The sequence below is a fragment of the Quercus robur genome, chromosome 2, assembly GCF_932294415.1.
Source record: "Quercus robur chromosome 2, dhQueRobu3.1, whole genome shotgun sequence".
Classification (NCBI taxonomy): domain Eukaryota; kingdom Viridiplantae; phylum Streptophyta; class Magnoliopsida; order Fagales; family Fagaceae; genus Quercus; species Quercus robur.
This window is the reverse complement of record NC_065535.1, coordinates 25,624,801-25,643,199: the sequence shown is the minus strand read 5'-3', so window position 1 is coordinate 25,643,199 and position 18,399 is coordinate 25,624,801. Positions and strand designations below refer to the sequence as shown.

General features: G+C 34.2%; 1 protein-coding gene and 1 long non-coding RNA gene across 7 annotated transcripts; one reads left to right on the top strand and one right to left on the bottom strand.

The window, feature by feature from the left end:
* Positions 1-1,011: 1,011 nt before the first annotated feature.
* LOC126713046 (probable polyamine transporter At1g31830) lies at positions 1,012-13,170 on the top strand. Of its 3 annotated transcripts, XR_007651254.1 has the most exons (4): positions 1,012-1,267; positions 9,498-11,079; positions 12,827-12,979; positions 13,089-13,170. XR_007651254.1 is itself a non-coding variant. In XM_050412689.1 (2 exons), exons 1-2 carry the CDS (start codon positions 1,106-1,108, stop codon positions 10,953-10,955), a joined length of 1,620 nt encoding a protein of 539 aa, XP_050268646.1. In that variant the 5' UTR covers positions 1,012-1,105; the 3' UTR covers positions 10,956-11,378. The 3 variants fall into 3 exon arrangements, 1 of the variants encoding a protein (XP_050268646.1); XR_007651253.1 differs by lacking the exons at positions 12,827-12,979; positions 13,089-13,170 and adding an exon at positions 11,178-11,378; XM_050412689.1 differs by lacking the exons at positions 12,827-12,979; positions 13,089-13,170 and having other exon boundaries at positions 9,498-11,378.
* On the bottom strand, positions 13,166-18,399 carry LOC126713050 (uncharacterized). Of its 4 annotated transcripts, none has more exons than XR_007651258.1 (7): positions 17,823-18,399; positions 17,392-17,500; positions 15,866-17,284; positions 15,583-15,762; positions 14,403-14,616; positions 14,017-14,146; positions 13,166-13,478 (listed from the first exon to the last, which is right to left on the bottom strand). It is a non-coding gene; the product is annotated as an uncharacterized LOC126713050 (long non-coding RNA). The 4 variants fall into 4 exon arrangements; XR_007651259.1 differs by lacking the exon at positions 14,017-14,146 and having other exon boundaries at positions 15,866-16,440; positions 17,185-17,284; XR_007651257.1 differs by lacking the exon at positions 14,017-14,146.

Sequence of the window (18,399 nt, the reverse complement as noted above, 5' to 3'; positions counted from 1 at the left end):
TGTGTCATCATTAAACTAGAATAACTATTCCATTTTCCAAATTTCTTGTATGCCTTAAGATATTAGTTCTTATATCCCACATCATTGTTTTGAGGGAATTACATTTCGTAAGCAATGCCAATTCTTTATAACGAAATAGTAAAATTATTATTAGAATAACCATTCTTCCATTTTAGGATTTCTTCAAGTACCAAACATCCCCCCATATAGTTTTGAAAACAAAACACCAAGAGAAGATAGGCCAAGTTGCTTTGAATCTATTTCGAAACCGGAAGAAGAGTCTCAAAATTGTTAGAGTCTTATACTCTTACTAGCCACGTGCTCAATAACTCTTCTATTTTTTTAGATAAAAGTTAATAATTTGTATCTATTATAATTTAGAAATATATATTTTATTTTTAAAAAAAATAAAAATGATAAACTTTAAAGATAAGCATTAATTATAATTTCTTTTTTGAATGTAAAGGAAAAAAATTATAAATTTTAGGACTTTTCTTTTTTAATTCAAAATAAAATTTGTTATTTAATATTTATGACTTTATTTTTAAATAAAGTTACCCTTCATTAATGAATGTATTTTTAAACTATATAAAAGTCCAAGTATAGATTACCCAACCTATTTTTTTTAAGAATGTATCAAACTTTTTTTTTTTTTTTTGGAGAAAAGAATCAAACCTATTTAAGCACACGTGCAAGAAACAATTTGGCTGCATCGCTAGCTGGCAGCTGCCCATACCATATTGTTATGAGTTGTGATTTTATGAGTCAACAAATCACAGAATACTATATACTTAACACAGAATACATAATTTTTTTTTTATTGAAAAAAAAAAAAAAAAAAAAAACCATCGCAATATCCGCAGCAATATCGTATATTTAATTAGTAGCCTTTTATTTTTATATATTTCTTTCCTTGTTCACTATTTGACTGTACGTGTGTGTGTATATATATATATATATATTTTTTTTTTTTGGTTAAAGTATATATATTATGTATGTTTTAAGTTCACTAATATGCGTTGAAAACTTGGTTCATATATTGTGATGCTAAAAAACCAAGTGAGGAAATTAAGAAAGAAGTGAAGTGAGATCTCAAAGTACGGCTATGCACGCACCAGTGGGAGGTCTCGATGTCCGAGCAAATCAACAATCTGGTGACTTTATGATTCAACCTGAGATGCCTCCTTCTTCAGAGACGAGTAGTAACAACAACAAGAAGCCAACACCACCACATAATAATAATTCTGAGAATAATATTGATGATCAGGTATGCATTCCATATCTCTCTCTCTCTCTCTCTCTCTCTTATTCTTTGTGTAATTGTGTGTCATTCTCTGTACAAATAAGATTTTTGTTATTGTTTTTGTTTTGTTAATTGTTTTAAAACCACATCTCTCTCCTCCCTTGATCTATATATATATATATATATATGCTGCCATCACCGTTGATATATTTGCTACTGAATCCTAGAGATAGATCTGAAGTTGTATAATCCACCAGGGTTTATGGTTTTGTGTTTGTGTTTGAGTTTAAGTCATACGCCGAGAAGACGAATGATCAGAAAATGCGAGAAAGGTTGGGTAGGGTAGGTGGGTTCTATACTTATGTTCTCAAGTCTCCAGTGGACCAGTACTGTCTGGGTTCAAGTGAAAAGAAAAACAGTTCTTTGTTTACAGTTCATGTGGTGATATGTGGCCCCACGTGGCCTGTGGCCTGTGACTAATGATGATGTGGTTTAGGTTTTCTTTTATTTTTTTTAATAAATAATTTTAGAAAAGGTTATTGCTTTATAGGGTTTATTTTTATTTTTATTTTTTTCCCTAATTTTAGATAGTTGGATGGTTAAAATAGAAGAGGATGGATTTAAATTTTAAACATTTTTGTTTAAAGTTTAAAATACTAAGAAGTGATAGTTCTAACTATAAAACTCTTTGACTCCTCTTCAAAAAAAAAAAAAAAAAAAAAAACTCTTTGACTCTTCAAGTTTTGAATTTCTTTAGCTAAAATGCAAAACACTCTCTAATTTTTTAAAAGAATTCATTACAACCCTCTAATTTTATTTTTATTCATTCTAATCCTTTAAGTTTCAAGTTTATTTAATTAAGTCATTTCTATCAACTTCTTGTTAAAAGTTTTTGAAAAAAAAATGATTTTTTTTCAATCATTAATTGGATTTTTTAATTAAAAAAATAAAATTTTAGACAAACCACAATATTAAATGGAAGTTGACGAAGAGCTCTTAATTAAATAAACTTGAAATTTAAAAGACTAAAATGAATTATGGTGAAACTTAGATGATAAGTTTTACATTTCAGCCAATTTCTTTTAATACATAATCTTTGAATTTTTGAATTTAGATTTTCATTATTTTTTTTTAAAGATAAGCATGTAGCGAGGGACTAAGGGAGGGAGGAATGGATATAAGATTTGAACCACATATATGAAATACCGTACATATAGGGTCTATTTAGATACCGTTTATTTTGCTGAAACTAAAAGCTTATTGTTGAAAGTACTGTAGATAAAGGTAAAAGTTAGTTGAAATAGATCAACAAGACTTATGAATAATATCAAAAAATGCAGTAAAGCCAATAAATAGTAGTACAAATAAACTTAATAGTAAAATAATTTTAATTTTTCATTGGCATCCAAACACACACATAAGCTACTATTGAACTATCATCCTAGAGCTTTGAAAATTAAAACCAAAGACCCCAAAGCTTTGAAATTTGAACACTAGACAGTAGACACGAATTGATTTGATGTGAATTAGTAAGTTTAGAGATACATATAATTTTACCCCAACTAATATCTCAGGTGGTGAATAATAATAATAATGCTTAATAAAAATAGCGTTAGTGCGTATCCATGTAAAATGATGTCACCTTATTATAAGGCATGTGATACTGTTGGATGAGAATATGATTTGATGCTGAGAGGTCATGCAAATTGTATGAGAGAATTTTGGAAGTTGGTGCGCGCCCTGTGGGTACCTTTTCCGTTGCAAGATTCTTGCCTTTTAGGAGTACCCATTTGACATGCATGGCTGCACATGGTTGAATACTTGAATGGTCGAAAAATTGCGTGATAAGTTCAATAATTTGGTCAGATATTTTTTTTTATATAAATTTTTTATAAGTCAAATCTTTAAAATACATTAGACCCAATTAGATAGTGACATGTGTCCAAAGTGGACACGTGTCACCATTTTACAAGTCTAGTATCACTAGACACTAAACCCAAGTTTGACCCATAATCTAGCAGCATAAGTCATATTGGTGGCTACTATGTATTCAAGTCTTCTCTGATCCATTCTCTCAAAAATAAAAATAAAAACAAATTTTTTCTATCCAAACTCGAAACTATTAAGAATACCAAAATCGTAGGCTCGTAGCACAACTTTAGGCTAAGGACTAAGGAGCCCTATATTCATTATTTAGGCCACAATAATAGTAAATATTTACTAAATAGTAAATAGGGTTGAAATACACCATTTGGTTTTAAAAATTTACCTAGTAATAATAATAATAATACTCTTTATTTAAAGTATAAGAGCAATTTTGAAAAAAAAAAATTAGAAATTTATGGACTAAATATGCAATTCAACATTTTAAATTTATTTTACCAATTTCCATTTATGTTGTCTTAGATATCTTTTGGGGTGGGCGAGACGGTGATAGAGAACTTCAATTGTTTAACTCATAAATTATTAGCCTGATTAAAACAATTATTTTAAATTTTAACTTGAAGTTTGCTTCCATAGAATGCTGAAGAAATAATAAATTTTCAAATCACATCATAAAGGATAGAAATTTGCAAAAGACAAGTATTCAAAGTTTGAAAAGTTGTTTTACTTTTTGATGGAAAAGCCAAATATCGTTTCTTGTTATTGAAAGTCACAAGCATCGGCTTGACTTGTAGGATTAAAGAGTTTTCATACTGCAAGAAAGTCATTATCAAGTTAGGCATGAAATGTATAATAAACCAGATTTAAAACACTATTTTTATTTTTGTGTGTTCTAATAAGTAGTACTGTTTACTCAAAAAAAAAAAAGTTAGGCATATGATCTAAATTTTATATTTAATTGGTTGTGAAAACATCTTATGAAGTGGAGATTAGTAATTCTAATCTCTTATCAACCCTTTGAGGTTAAACTTACCAAGTCTGAAAAGATATTAATAATTTTATCTCGGAATGATGAAATTAAAGAAGAAAGAAATTGTATATACATATCATAAAAGCATGAAGTTATAAAATCCTTTCTGTTACTCATTAAAAGAAAAAATATATATATAAAATCCTTTCTGTTACTCATTTAAAAAAAAAAATCATAAAAGCATAAAGTTATAAAATAAAATAAAAAGTTAAACATTTGGAAAAACATTTAAACAAATGAAATTCATGGAGAAATGTGCTTATAAATGGATAAGGTACTTTAGAAGTTAGATTAATATCATTTTTTCTTTTTTCTTTTTTCTTTTTTTGGGTTTATAATAAATACTTATAAATTATATTCAAGATTCATATCCTTCCTTCCTGCCAAATTATCAAATTATTCATCTTTTTCATTTAAAAAAGAAAAAGAAAATAAATGAATAAATGGAAATGTGTTTGGCTTGATTTCTCTCTCTGATTTATTTTTTTTTATTTTTTTTAAGCCAATTAAAATATTATATCCCTCCTCATAGTTAAGAAGACACTATTAGGCATACGATTGTATTTTTGTATTCTTTTTGAAGCTGATGTGTTTATTTACTTGTAAGTCTTATACACAACTCTCTAAAGTCCTTCAAAAAAAAAAAAAAAAAAAAAAAAAACTCTCTAAAGTCCACTCTTTTAAGATTCAATTCTATTTTTGCCGAATAAATTCATTAAAATAAGCCAACGAAAACAAGTTATACCAAACTAAAATAAAAACTACTTTTTATGAGTTGCATCTATTCATCTTCGCCACATTAGTCTTTGTAACAACATATACAAGATGGTGACCAAAATTATTGTGGCTCGGATTAGGCCCTTGTTGCCAGGGGAGGCAAGGGGTGGATAATGTGATTATCGTCCAAGAGTTGATCCACTCTATGGCGAGAAAAAAAGTTCAAGGTGGAGTGATGGCAATAAAGCTGGATTTAGAGAAAACTTATGACCGTTTGGAGTGGAGCTTTATTAGGGATACCTTGTACCTCTACATATTCCCAAGCTGACTAATTTCCCTGATTATGAGTTGCGTGTCTTTGTCCTCTATATCTATCCTTGTTAATGGTAGAGCATTAGAGATGTTCTATCCTTCACGAGGAATTTGGCAAGGAGATCCCCTTTCCCCGTATCTCTTTATCTTATGCATGGAAGTCCTTGGGGCCCTAATAGAGGAGAAATGCAAAGCTAAGCTTTGGAATTTTGTCAAAGCTTCTCAAGGTGGACCAGATTTCTCTCATGTTTTCTTTGCGGATGATCTCATGCTCTTTGCCAAAGTAGATAGGAAGAATTGCATGGCTATTAGGGAAGTGCTTTTCTCCTTTTGTGAGTTATCTGGGCATAAAATCAGCAATGAAAAGTCTCGGGTCTATTTTTCTCCGAACGTTGATCCTGAAAAGAGAACCGAGTTGTGTGAGGTTCTGGGATTCCGCTCCACTCCTACTCTTGGGAAATACTTGGGCTTTCCCATACAACATTCAGGTACTCCTCAGGATTTTGGGCACATTCTTGACTGTATTAAGAGCAAGTTGGCTAGTTGGAAAGCAAACCTATTGTCTTATGCTAGCAGAGTAGTACTAACTCAATCGGTGACTTCGACAATCCCAAACTACACTATGGAATGTGTGGCTCTCCCATCCAACATCCTCCAAGGAATTGACTGGCTTAGCCGAAACTTCTTATGGGGTTCTTCGGAAAATAAGAAAAAACTCCACCTTATAAGCTGGGAGAAGGTTACAAAATCTAAGGAAGAAGGGGGTCTTGGAATTCAAGCGACAAAACCGAAAAACACTGCTCTATTAGCAAAGCTTAACTAGAGATTTAATTCTGAAAAATCCTCCCTTTGGGTCAGAGTCCTTTCCAAAAAAATATCTTAAGCAAAGGCGAGTTTTTAGAACCCAAGAAAGGTCTTCCTCGTGCTCCCCAACCTGGGCAGCACTTAAAAAAGGGAAAGAAATTTTCAATAAGGGCTCTAAGTGGATTCTTGGAAGGGAAAGTGGCTTATCTCTTTGGTTCGACAAATGGATGGACAAAGGTACTCTTCGAAGCCCAGTCTCAGGTCCACTAAATAAGGATGAGGAATATATAAAACTTATGGAGGTTGTTAGGTATGTTGGGTGGAATTTGGAGCATGTTTCCTTCTCCTTCCCGACCTTAATTCTTTTGGAGATGAAGACAACTTCCCTCTCCTTCTCATCCTAAGAAGAGGATAGACTTACCTGGCACCTTTCTTCAAATGGTGAGTTCAAGCTAAAAGGAGCATACTAATTGGCAGTGAAAAAGGATGAAGATTTGAGCAGAACTTCTTTTCCAGGTGCTTGGGTGTGGAAGATTTTATCCCTTCCCAAAGCCAAGCACTTTCTATGGCAATGCTGCCATTATAGCATAGTTGTGAAAACAATCCTTAATGAGAGGGGGGTGGGAATTCCACCGACCTGCCCTATTTGTAACACCGAGCCAGAGACCATTGTCCATGCTTTAAGAGATTGCCCCAAAGCCAAGTGTTTTTGGAACTCCTTGATGCGTCCTATGTCATCAAATATCTTTTATGGAGTGCCTCTAGTTGATTGGCTTAAAATCAACTGCAGAAGCTCTCGGATTAGCGTTATTTCTAATATGGAGTTGGGAACAATTTTTCCTATGGCAGTGTGGATTCTTTGGCTCCACCAAAATAGCATTGTGTTTGGCAAAACAAGGCCACAACGAAATCTTCTAGATGAAACTTTGGCTAGAGTAGCAAAGGTAGCCTATTTGGTTAGCAATGGGAAGCATAACACTATTAGAAACAAAATCTAGGTGAGGTGGCTAAACCCCCCGATTAATTGGTTCAAATTAAATTCGAATGGTTCATCAAAGGGCAATCCAGGTTTGGCTGGCAGTGGAGGGCTGATTAGAAATGAGAAGGGTGACTGGGTGAAAGGGTATGCCCGAGCCATTGGCATCACGACCAGTGTTGCTGCAAAACTGTGGGCCTTACGGGATGGCATTCGACTTTGCATTGCTCTCAAGCTTCCAGCAGTGGAAATAGAGTTGGATGCCAAGGTGGTAATTGACTTAGTGAGGAAAGAGACTAGTAAATTTAACAGCTTAGATGCGCTAGTAGCTGTTTGCAAGGAGGGCCTAAAGAAAATTTCTAATGTCAAATTTATGCATGGCTTTAGAGAAGCCAATAAGTGTGCAGATAATTTAGCTAGGCGAGGTGCTCTTTTGGACCAAGATTTTGTTGTTTTTATCCACCCTCCTCTTGAGGTGGAGTTGCTTATTAGATTAGATGTCGGGGCACAATGTATGACCGTTTTTACACTTTTGTTTGTTTGTTGTTTTGATCTATTTTATCTGACAAGTCGCAAGTGTGAGACATCTCACATAGGTATTCTGTATTCACATTCGAATGCCAAAAAAAAAAAAAAAAAAAAAAAAATCTATTTTATCTATTTTACGTAACTACTTTATCAATACACCATTCATTTAATATTTTATTCTCTTACCAGTTACCACTTTATTTATAATAAAAAAATTTATTCTATCTCTATTCTCTTTTGTTTTTTTAATTCTTTCTTTATATTTTGTGAGATTAAAATAGTTGGGGTGAAATAAAATAATAATGTTTAAGATGTAATTTTATTTTTTTTATCTCTTTTATCTGAGTGAGACATCTCACGTAGGTATTCAGTATTCACATTCATAAATGCCAAAACAAAAAAAACAAAAAATTGTTTTATCTATTTTACATAATTACTTTATCAATGCACCCTATATTTAATATTTTATTCTCTTAACCCGTTACTACTTTATTTAATTTTTTTTAATTCTATCCCTATTCCTATTCTTCTTTTTTTAAAATTCTTTCTCTATGTTTTGTGTGATTAAAATAATTGGGGTTAAATAAAATAATAATGTTTAAGATATATACACCCTATATTTAATATTTTATTCTCTTAACTGGTTACTACTTTATTTAATTTTTTTTTATTCTATCCCTATTCCTAATCATTTTTTTTTTTTTATAATTATTTCTCTATGTTTTGTTTGATTAAAATAATTGGGGTTGAATAAAATAATAATGTTTAAGATATATACACCCTATATTTAATATTTTATTCTCTTAACCGGTTACTACTTTATTTAGTTTTTTTTTTATTCTATCCCTATTCCTACTCTTTTCTGTTTTTTTTTTTATAATTCTTTCTCTATTTTTTTTGTTATTAAAATAATTGAGGTTGAATAAAATAATAATGTTTAAGATATAAACATTGCTAAAGTTTGGTTAAATTTTGCACATTTAACTCTAAACATCACCCACATTAACTTATTTAAACTCGTGTAAATCTAGATTGTTGCTACTTGCTAGGACTACAATAACCATATAAATATACAGCTATTATCAATAAGTTATACAATTTGTTTAAATACTGCCTTGAGTAATCTTATAAATGACATTATATTGAATTAAAAAAGATAACTGGAGTACTTTAAAAATAAAAAATAATAAAATAATAAAAAAGAAAAAAGAAAAGATACCAGAAGCAGTTGAAAGGAACAAGCACTAACTAAAAAAAGTTAAGAGAGACAAATAAATTTGGAAGGGTAAAGTGCAACCGTGCATTATGATTTAGTTGAGGATCTCTTCTCCCTCTGTCTGACACAAACACTACTACTATACACACACAGAAAGAGACAGGGGTGAGTGGGAGGTGAGAGAGGTGTAGTGTAGTATGATTTTGATTTGAGCATCGAATTTGGTTCGGTTCTGCAAGAGCATAACTTATCTGGTACACGGTCCACCCCATATAACCATAAGGAGTTTCATTCCTTTCATGGTTCGTTCCATTTCTCATTTCTTCTCTTCTCTCGTCCCTCCTCAATTTCACCCTTCGTTTCTGGTATTTTATCCATTTCTAATAAATCTTTGAAGGTTTTTTTTTTTTTTTTTTCAGATCTCTTACTCCTCTAATCATTCTTTGGATTTTGTTTATATAATTGCTTTATTTTCATTCCAAATTTGCAAGTGACCCACATCCTTTTTGTATTTCTGTGGTAAGTTGTTAATTTTGAAATTCGTTTTGTATGGTTATATTTAATTGTAATCTCATAAAACCCATTTGTTATTTTGTTGTATATTGCTCATTTATATGTTTAATTTGAGAATTGCTTGGTGTTTGTATGCAAAATTTCTTTTATGATTCACTTGTGAGATTATACCTGGGGTTCGTTTCAAGTGTGTGTGTTTTAAATAAAAAGAAAATTCTTATATCAGAGAGAAATCCCAATGTTTAATTTATTGAGAAAATGATGATGCATGCAGAAATTGAGGAATACATCAAATAGGCAAGCATCTATTGCAATGGGAGACTATAGTGGTGATGAATATGTGTCAGTTGGTGCGGTACCTCTTCCTAGGGTAGATAAGTTCAAAAAAGTTTCAATTCTGCCTCTTGTGTTCCTCATCTTCTATGAGGTTTCTGGGGGGCCATTTGGGATTGAGGATACTGTGGGTGCTGCTGGTCCTCTTTTAGCCCTTATCGGCTTCTTGGTCTTCCCCTTCATATGGAGTGTTCCTGAGGCATTAATAACTGCTGAGATGGGTACCATGTTCCCTGAGAATGGTGGTTATGTGGTTTGGGTTTCGGCTGCATTAGGTCCTTATTGGGGGTTTCAACAAGGTTGGATGAAATGGCTAAGTGGGGTTATTGATAATGCACTCTACCCAGTTTTGTTTCTTGATTATTTAAAGTCGGCAATCCCAGCTTTAGGTGGTGGTTTACCGAGAATCCTAGCCGTGTTAGCTTTGACTATTATCCTCACTTACATGAACTATAGGGGATTGACCATTGTTGGATGGGTTGCTGTTCTTTTAGGAATTTTCTCAATTCTTCCTTTCGTAGTTATGGGGCTTGTGGCAATTCCAAAGCTGGAGCCTTCTAGATGGTTAGAGGTAAATCTACATAATGTGGACTGGAATTTGTATTTAAACACTTTATTTTGGAATCTAAATTATTGGGACTCAATAAGCACCCTTGTTGGTGAGGTGGACAACCCAAAGAGAACACTTCCAAAGGCTCTGCTTTATGCTTTGATATTGGTAGTTCTTGGATATTTCTTCCCTCTTTTAATTGGTACTGGTGCTGTTCCAGTCAACCGTGACTTGTGGACTGATGGGTATTTCTCGGATATTGCTAAAATTATTGGGGGAGTTTGGTTGAGATGGTGGGTCCAAGGTGCTTCAGCAATGTCGAATATGGGGATGTTTGTAGCTGAGATGAGCAGTGACTCTTTCCAACTTTTGGGTATGGCAGAACGAGGGATGCTACCTGAGTTCTTTGGCAAGAGGTCTCGTTACGGAACTCCTCTAATAGGGATTTTATTCTCAGCTTCTGGTGTGCTCTTGCTGTCATGTCTTAGCTTTCAAGAGATTGTAGCAGCAGAGAATTTCTTGTACTGTTTTGGAATGATTTTGGAATTCCTAGCATTTGTATGGTTACGAGTAAAACATCCATTTGCATCTCGGCCTTACAAGATACCCGTGGGAACAATTGGAGCCATTCTTATGTGTATTCCTCCAACTATATTGATCTGCATTGTGTTGGCTCTTTCTACACTCAAGGTATTTCTTGTAAGTATTGGTGCTGTGGTGATTGGCCTTGTGATGCAGCCCTGTCTCAAGTATGTGGAGAGAAAGAGATGGATCAAGTTCTCCATTAGTTCTGACCTCCCAGATCTTCATGGTAGTAATCAAGCCAGCAATGAAGCCTTAATAGATTAATGTGTTCTGATTTATAAATATGCACTGAAAATATTCCACTGTGATGGTGATAAGCTGTGTGACTGGAACCCACATGCCACAATTATCAAATTGGCAGAGTATTTGTTGACAACTGGAATGCAAGGTAGCACTGTTATCTAATTTACTCATTTGCATTCTTTTGGCACGTAGCTATTTGCAGTTACTAGCTGTTTATCATCTTTGTTTTTTGTCTGATGATAGATGGGAGGGAGGATTGAAAGTTGAGACACTAGTGAATGTACAAGGAAGACATAAATTTGGTTTTAGTAGATTTCAACACTGTTTCTTTTTTAATTAATTCCTGACTTTCAGTATTGACACAATGTTGGAATGAAGGATTGTGATTTTAGTAATCTTTAAAATAAGTTATTACATGTTGGGGAAGCATCTTTGCTTTGCTAATGCTATTCATTGTAGTTGTCTTGGGGCTGTGTATTCAATCTTAAGATTTTTATTTTAGAAAAAGTTTTGAGGTTTAGTTTTGTTTGATCTTCTGCACTATTACACCAAGTTAAACCTTGAGTCAATTTGGAAATAGGAAAATAACATGAATAACGACAATAAATAAAAGAGGGTTGCATTGTAATCAATGTAGATTGCCAAAGGTTCAGACAGGGGTCAAATTTCCTTAGCCCCCAAGCATGCTTGCATAATTCACCGGAGCATTCAACCTTTTAGGCTTGGCCCCTTGGGTCTCGCAAGAAAAAATGTCAAATTAATGATCTATAATAGACTTGTTTGATATGTGTGTCCGCAGACTCATGTTTAAGGTTCTGCTCCTGGAAGGGATTGGTTTAAGTTTAATTGTGATGCAGCTATTGGGATTAATTTCTCTTCCATTTCTGTTATTGTGAGAGATTGGAGAGGGATGGTGGTTTTAGCTGGCTCTAAAAGGTTAATACCATCATCCCTTTCCAAGCTGAAGCCGAAGCCCTGTTGTGGGCTGTTCAATTGGCAATGGAGAATGAGGTTCCTAAGGCTACTTTAAAACATTTATTGATGCTATCTCCCAACAGTCTAGAGATAGACCTTGGAGGATCAAGAACTACATAGAAGAGGTTTCTCTATCTCTAATTGCTTTTCAGAGTGCTCCTTTTGCTGGGTTAATAGAGCTGACAAACAAAGCATCCCATGTTTCGGCAGTCTTGTCCTTATATAATTCCCATGTAGGTGAGATAGGTCCATGTATAGGGCCTTCTATTTTTGTTGATATCATTAGGCAGGATGTAGCTCCTGAAATGTTTGCTTTTTTGCTTTGAGTTTCTTTCAATAAAGCTTTTCAGATTATAAAAAAAAAGGGGCTTAACTTCCTAGCACCCGAGGAATGAAGATTTTGCTCTTGAAAATTTGAAATCCCATTTCTTGAAGAATCTCTCATTATTTCTCTGTAATCCTTATATATTTAACACTATTTTCAAAGCATACCTCCTAGTTGATCATATATAACGCATTAGTGAGAAGCTATCATAGCACAAAGAACGAGAAATTCTAGATGGTTCTAGCAATTAACAAGTGGCTGAAACAATACAGATTCATGAAAAATGAAACTTGAAACCAACTCAACAAGAAGATTACATCTGCTTTAATTTCCTTGCTCTGTCAACTGACTTCGTCTCATCTCCCACCACAATCCTGAACTCAACAATGTGAACCCAAGAACAACTGATTGAGAATTGTGTTTGTGAAAGATATCCACCAAAAAAAAAAAGAAAAAAAAAAGGAAACAAATGTGGACATTATCTGTATGTTCAGTTACGCAGCTTATATCATTGGATGTTTAATTAAAGAGAGTAATATTTTCCGAAGTACTTGGCATCATAAGTGATTAATTTTTTTTTTTTTTTAATGAGGTTTGTACGGGCGGTGCTTTAAGGTGGTCAGAATTGGAATGAGGGGAGAACGGACCAGCAGCGCGGCGGCAGTTGCAGTTGCTGGTGGTCTGTGAAAGGGAGTGTGGGTGAGAGAGGAGTAATTATAGGATTCAAATGAGTTGTGATTGTGTGGTAAGTTGTAATGATTTTTTTAATTTTTTATAAATTGCTGATTTAGGTGTATCAGTTTTACACTACATCCGAACATAATTTAAACTCTTAATAATGCATATCATTGCAGAGACTTTCACAAAACAACCCTTATTAAACCAGGGTCCAAAGGCACCAAACACATGTCATGGGGTCAGACTACAGTAATTCTTCATAAACTATAGTCTTAATAATATAGCAGAAGAATGTTTTGGTGAGAGACAGCATCCTTCAATGTCTCATTCTTTCACACAATTAATAAAGTCATGCGCACATACATCACCAACCAAATCTGATCAACTAAATTGACGAAACGAAGGTTGATCAATTACAACTTACAAGCCTAATATTTCCCTTATCCAATTAATAATGCTACATTGCTCTTATGCTATTATTATGGCCAACAAAACATTTTCACATTTGATCCACGGCTACGCTTTCCCTCCCCTTATTATGGCCATTGCCTCTGGGGCTGCTTCTCCTGAAAAACATTAAATTTCATGAAATAAGCAATCAAAAGCAATTAAAGTCAAGCTGATAGAAGTGAAATTCAGACAGGAAAATAACATTCAAAATCCAGTCAAATGTGTTGTACTTTCCAAACGTGGCATTAGTTAGTCCACCTCAACCTTGGAGGCCCTTCAACTTCATTAATTGGGAAATCTGAGTAAAATTTGATCGAAGGGTAACTTTAATATAGGAGCCATCAATAGCATATGCCTCACAACCAAAAGAACTTATTCATAACTCTATCAACATGCATCAAGATGTGGGTAAGGCCAGTCTGGAACAAAGTTGGATAAAAATTAGATCCCACAAGCTTTTATTAAGCATGTAACTTGGAATGAGGGACTAATCTCCAAAAGGGGTCCAAGACTGTTCACTATGTTTAAGCGATCTATGGAAAGAGTGTTTGCCCAGTGCTTTGGGTGATGCCAGGTTAGGGTAGGATGATGTAAAACACCTTGCAATTCAAAGAGCCCTAGTACTTAAAACGCAATATAAGCTTATAAACCCACCATTCTTGCCAGCATAAATCTCATTCCTTGGGCCATAAACACGATGCCGTGAGGGTTTCCAAACCTTGGCACCTGGACCCAAGCCAAGTGGACTAATGTAAGCTGGTGGAGAAGTTGCAGCTTTATATTCCTGCATACAGATTATAGAAGTATTTTGTGTAGGCATAAATATGGATCAAGTCAGTTGCAGCATCATTCTGAGACTCGTAGGTACATGGAAGATTTTGGGCCCATCCCACTTTAAAATAAAGAAACACCCCCCCCCCCCCCCCCCCCCCCCCCCCATAAGATTACATGATTTAAAAGTTATTAAGTTCATACATACTGAAACAAAACACAAAAGCACGCATATCACTATAATAAAGATTTCTGAATGTCATTGGAACCTGATGGATCATGAGCATGAATCTTGGACTTGAGATCATTTAATATGCCTTCTTCCACATGAGGAGCAATGCATTGAAGAACCTCCTCAACAAATGGTCCCTCTTCTTTTCAGAGTAAGAAAACAATTGCTACAGCCTACAGGGCTCAAAGCCTCTCCAGAGGGGGTGGTGCTTCCTTTGGGTCACCAAAAATGCATCTCATAACATTCCTCACCTATAAACAGAATTCAAACAGATTAACATCTTCAAAAAGTTAGGAAATCAGAATGTAAAGACTTCTCTATTTACAGTAGTAACTAAAGACAATAAGGCATCAATAGGTACACGGTGTCATTGACACGAGATGAATGATCAAGATTAAAGATCCCTAACAAACAGAAAAACATGAAAAAATGTATAGTACTTGAATGACACAAAAGTTCAACTTCAAAACTTTAAACTAGGATTCACTTGAGCCTTTTAGCTCAACTGGCACTTCCTTGTGTTTCCAATGAGGATGCCCAATGTTCAAATCCCCTCTCCCACAACTATTAAATTATCAAAAAACACTTTAAACTAGAATTCTAGATTATAGACCCTAAACTGATCATAGTCATCTTATCATACAACTTTCTGGTTCAAAGAATCAGCACAATAACTTAACACAATTTCTTTTCTTTGATAGGTAGACAGTAGGGGAGAGAGAGGGGGGATTTGAATTATAGATATAGGACACCACAAAGGATGCCATTAACATAGGAATATTACTTGAACCACACTCCTTAGAGCATCTCCAATGGTGCAAAATACTCTCTATAATAGAGAGTGAGAGCAAAAAAAGGGGCTCCAACAGCCTCTCTATCCCTCAATTTTTTTTTTTTTTGCTAATGAAAAGTAGCTCATCAGGTCTGATGAGCTACTGTTCATTCTTCAAATCTTTTTTTTCTATTATAATAATTAGGTGTTGAATAAAAAAATGTTGGAAGATGTGTAGTTGTTAAAAAAATAATAAATAATGAATGAATAAATAATATTTAAATGAGATAGAGAGTCTGTTGAAAAATGTATTTGAAAAAGTGGATAGATAAAGGTAGAAGTCATTGTTCATTCTCCAAACAGTACAAAAATTTGCTAATTCTGCTGGAGATGCTCTTAGCATAACAAAATTAAAGAAGGTAATCAACTTGTTAAGAGTAACAACCAAATTCTGAAGCCTTTGATTGTAGACACCCTCAGCCTGTCTCATGCAAAAAGATACGAACCTCAGCATCACTCTTCTCAACTTCAAGACATATATATGAAAAATATTTCCTTTTTCCCACCAAACTATGCTTTAGAATCTCCGCCGGCAGCTTTGGTCTTTCAAAATTCATAAACCTACCTTCAATCAAAATGGAAAAGTCAGGAAAAACAAAAGCATAAATAAACTACTAGTGGAAAGGTAAATCTGAGAACAAATATCAGGCGGCAGCAGAAGTGCATACCAGGCAAGCTGAATAGGCTACCACCCAATCAGGCAACCCACCCAGCAAGCAACTGCCTAAACCAGCCCTCCCCAAGTCAAGATAATTCTCTTCAGATACGAAATTTAGTTAGCAAGCTTTAAGCATTAACTGATGACAGTTCAGAATTCTATGCCATTCATCTAGAACCTGATGCAGGGACGATATAAACTAATTAACGGAATTTCAGGCAACTTTGAAAATCAAGTAGAAAAGGACCAATAAGAATCAACTGGAAGCAACAACCTCAACAAGAGAAAAATAAGAACTATTTATCAATTATGAAATCAGAAACCTGATCAGGCGTGGCATTCTACACCAATCAGAAAGAATCCTTATTACAATGCTAATCCATAATGATAAGGATGTTCAGTCAAAGCCACTTATCAGACTTGTTCACGATTTTATTTCCTTTTTTGTTTTTGACATAAACAGTCCAGATAATTGCCTTAAAAACCAGCACCTTTTGAAAAGCCCCTTTGCCTGTTAGATTCAAGTAGCTGCACTGGAAAAATTGACTGCCACAAACAAACTGGCGCATCATATTCTTCTTTACTCTAGCAAAATTAAGAGAGAAATTATTTGATAATATGCATAATACTCTTTAGAGAGTGCAGAAGAAAAAAATGCAAGAGACACACCTCTGTAACAGAGTTATAATCAAATGTGATCTCCTCACCATATTGAATTTTACATACAGAATAGATTCCAATCTAGTAATGAACATCTACAGTAGTAAATCTGCATTCACAGATAAACTTATAGTATGATCAAACACTAGGTTCACTCACAATTATATAACTAAACGAGGCAATTCATATATAAGATGAGTAAATGGTAATATTCATAATCTGTGAGATAAAACAATTATATAAAAAGAACAAAAGAAAGTAGAGAGGTAAAGTATGATTAAACATGGCATGATTCCACCCATAAACAAGTTATAGTATTAGTAAACAATCTAGCATCTAAAGCTGAATCTTCAGGAGAAAATTTGCTAATATAACATTTATATTTGATTAGATGATCTGGTCTTCACATAATGACTAACGCTCCCAGTGAAGAAATTCAAGTGATGAAAGTAACAGTTTCACCACATTTACATTACTATAAAGCAACCATGAGAAATTTGTGTCCCGCTTATAAATTATAATGCCAAATATGTCCAGTCCCAAAATAGAATATGAGATCAATTCAGTTTTGTCATGTTCCATAATACTCTAAGAACTTGTCAAGAGTACATAAGGGAAGGTCTGCAGGTAGGTTATAAACAACAAAAAGTGTATGACAACAGAACTCACTTTGCTTCACAATTTGGACGGCACGAATGACATATTAGACTTCATAGTTTGCCTTATGCATAGCATCAATAACAACCAAATCATACCCATCAGCATCATCCTGCTAGGTAATAATGTATGATCAAATTAAAAAACCTCGACAAAACCAGGGCAAATGGAAAAGGCATAACAAGCCTAAAGCACATAGCTTCTTGAAGTGAATCAAACCTTTGCCTTTTGAGATAGATGTTGTAAAATTCTGGAGCAGTATCTTTACTATTCTTCTGCATAGATCGATCCCATCTTGCTTCTCGAAAGATTTCCAAAAAGGACAAACCTACATTTTTTTTTTTTTTTGGGCAGGGGGGGAAGAATGGGTAAAAAGTTTCAACATCATATAAAGAACTCTACTAACGTTAGAAATTGGATCCTATCAACAGCTGCTCCCAAACCAACTTCTTTGTTGCAAACAACACCAAGCCCCAGAAAAAACACAACCCAATACACAACAAAAGAATGGGGGAAATCAGTATCAGAAAAGTAGGGAACAAGTCAAGGAGAGAAACACGTCCAAAAGAGAGGAAAATTTATAGTACATGCTCATGTAGCAAAATAATGACGTGTATACCTTTATCCAAAAAAAAAAATGATGTGTATACCTTTCTGTAGGCAACATATCTGTCATTAGGATGACTATCAAGTATCAATGGCCTTCAGAATACCCTGACACATTTTCACAGCTTTTATATCACGATCCTCAGAAAGTTTTTCATTTTCTTCAATAACAAGCTGCAATGAATACATCATGGGATTGTTTCCACTCTCAGTCCCAGTGAAGTTCCTAACTTGCTTATTCAAAGTACGAAGGAGCGCATCTTCAATAAACAAATGCTTCTCCAGGAGAGGCCAATCTAACTCCTTTTGCATGGAATCAAGCAGAAGATTGTGAGTATAGGGGTCAATTCCATAAACCTCTTGCTCAATGTCCTCATCTCCAAGCAGTCTTCTAGTTTTATAGTCCTTGACTTCAGGAAGTTCCATATCTGACTCCTCAGTGCCACTTTTCTGTGCATAGAGCTTCTCAGCATAGTCCTCTGGACCTCTGGTAAAGATACTCGCATTCGCATCTTTCGTTGCATGTTATCCTCATCTGCAACAATAACATATTGTTAATCACTTCATATTTTCTAGTAACAGGAGGAACCAGGCTTGCTTTTCTCATGCAAGCCCCATTCA

Excerpts from the sequence above, each read along its gene's own strand:
- LOC126713046 (XM_050412689.1), top strand. The coding sequence starts at position 1,106 with ATGCACGCACCAGTGGGAGGTCTCGATGTCCGAGCAAATCAACAATCT. Across the intron at positions 1,268-9,497 it reads AGAATAATATTGATGATCAG|AAATTGAGGAATACATCAAA; the intron begins GTATGCATTCCA and ends TGATGCATGCAG.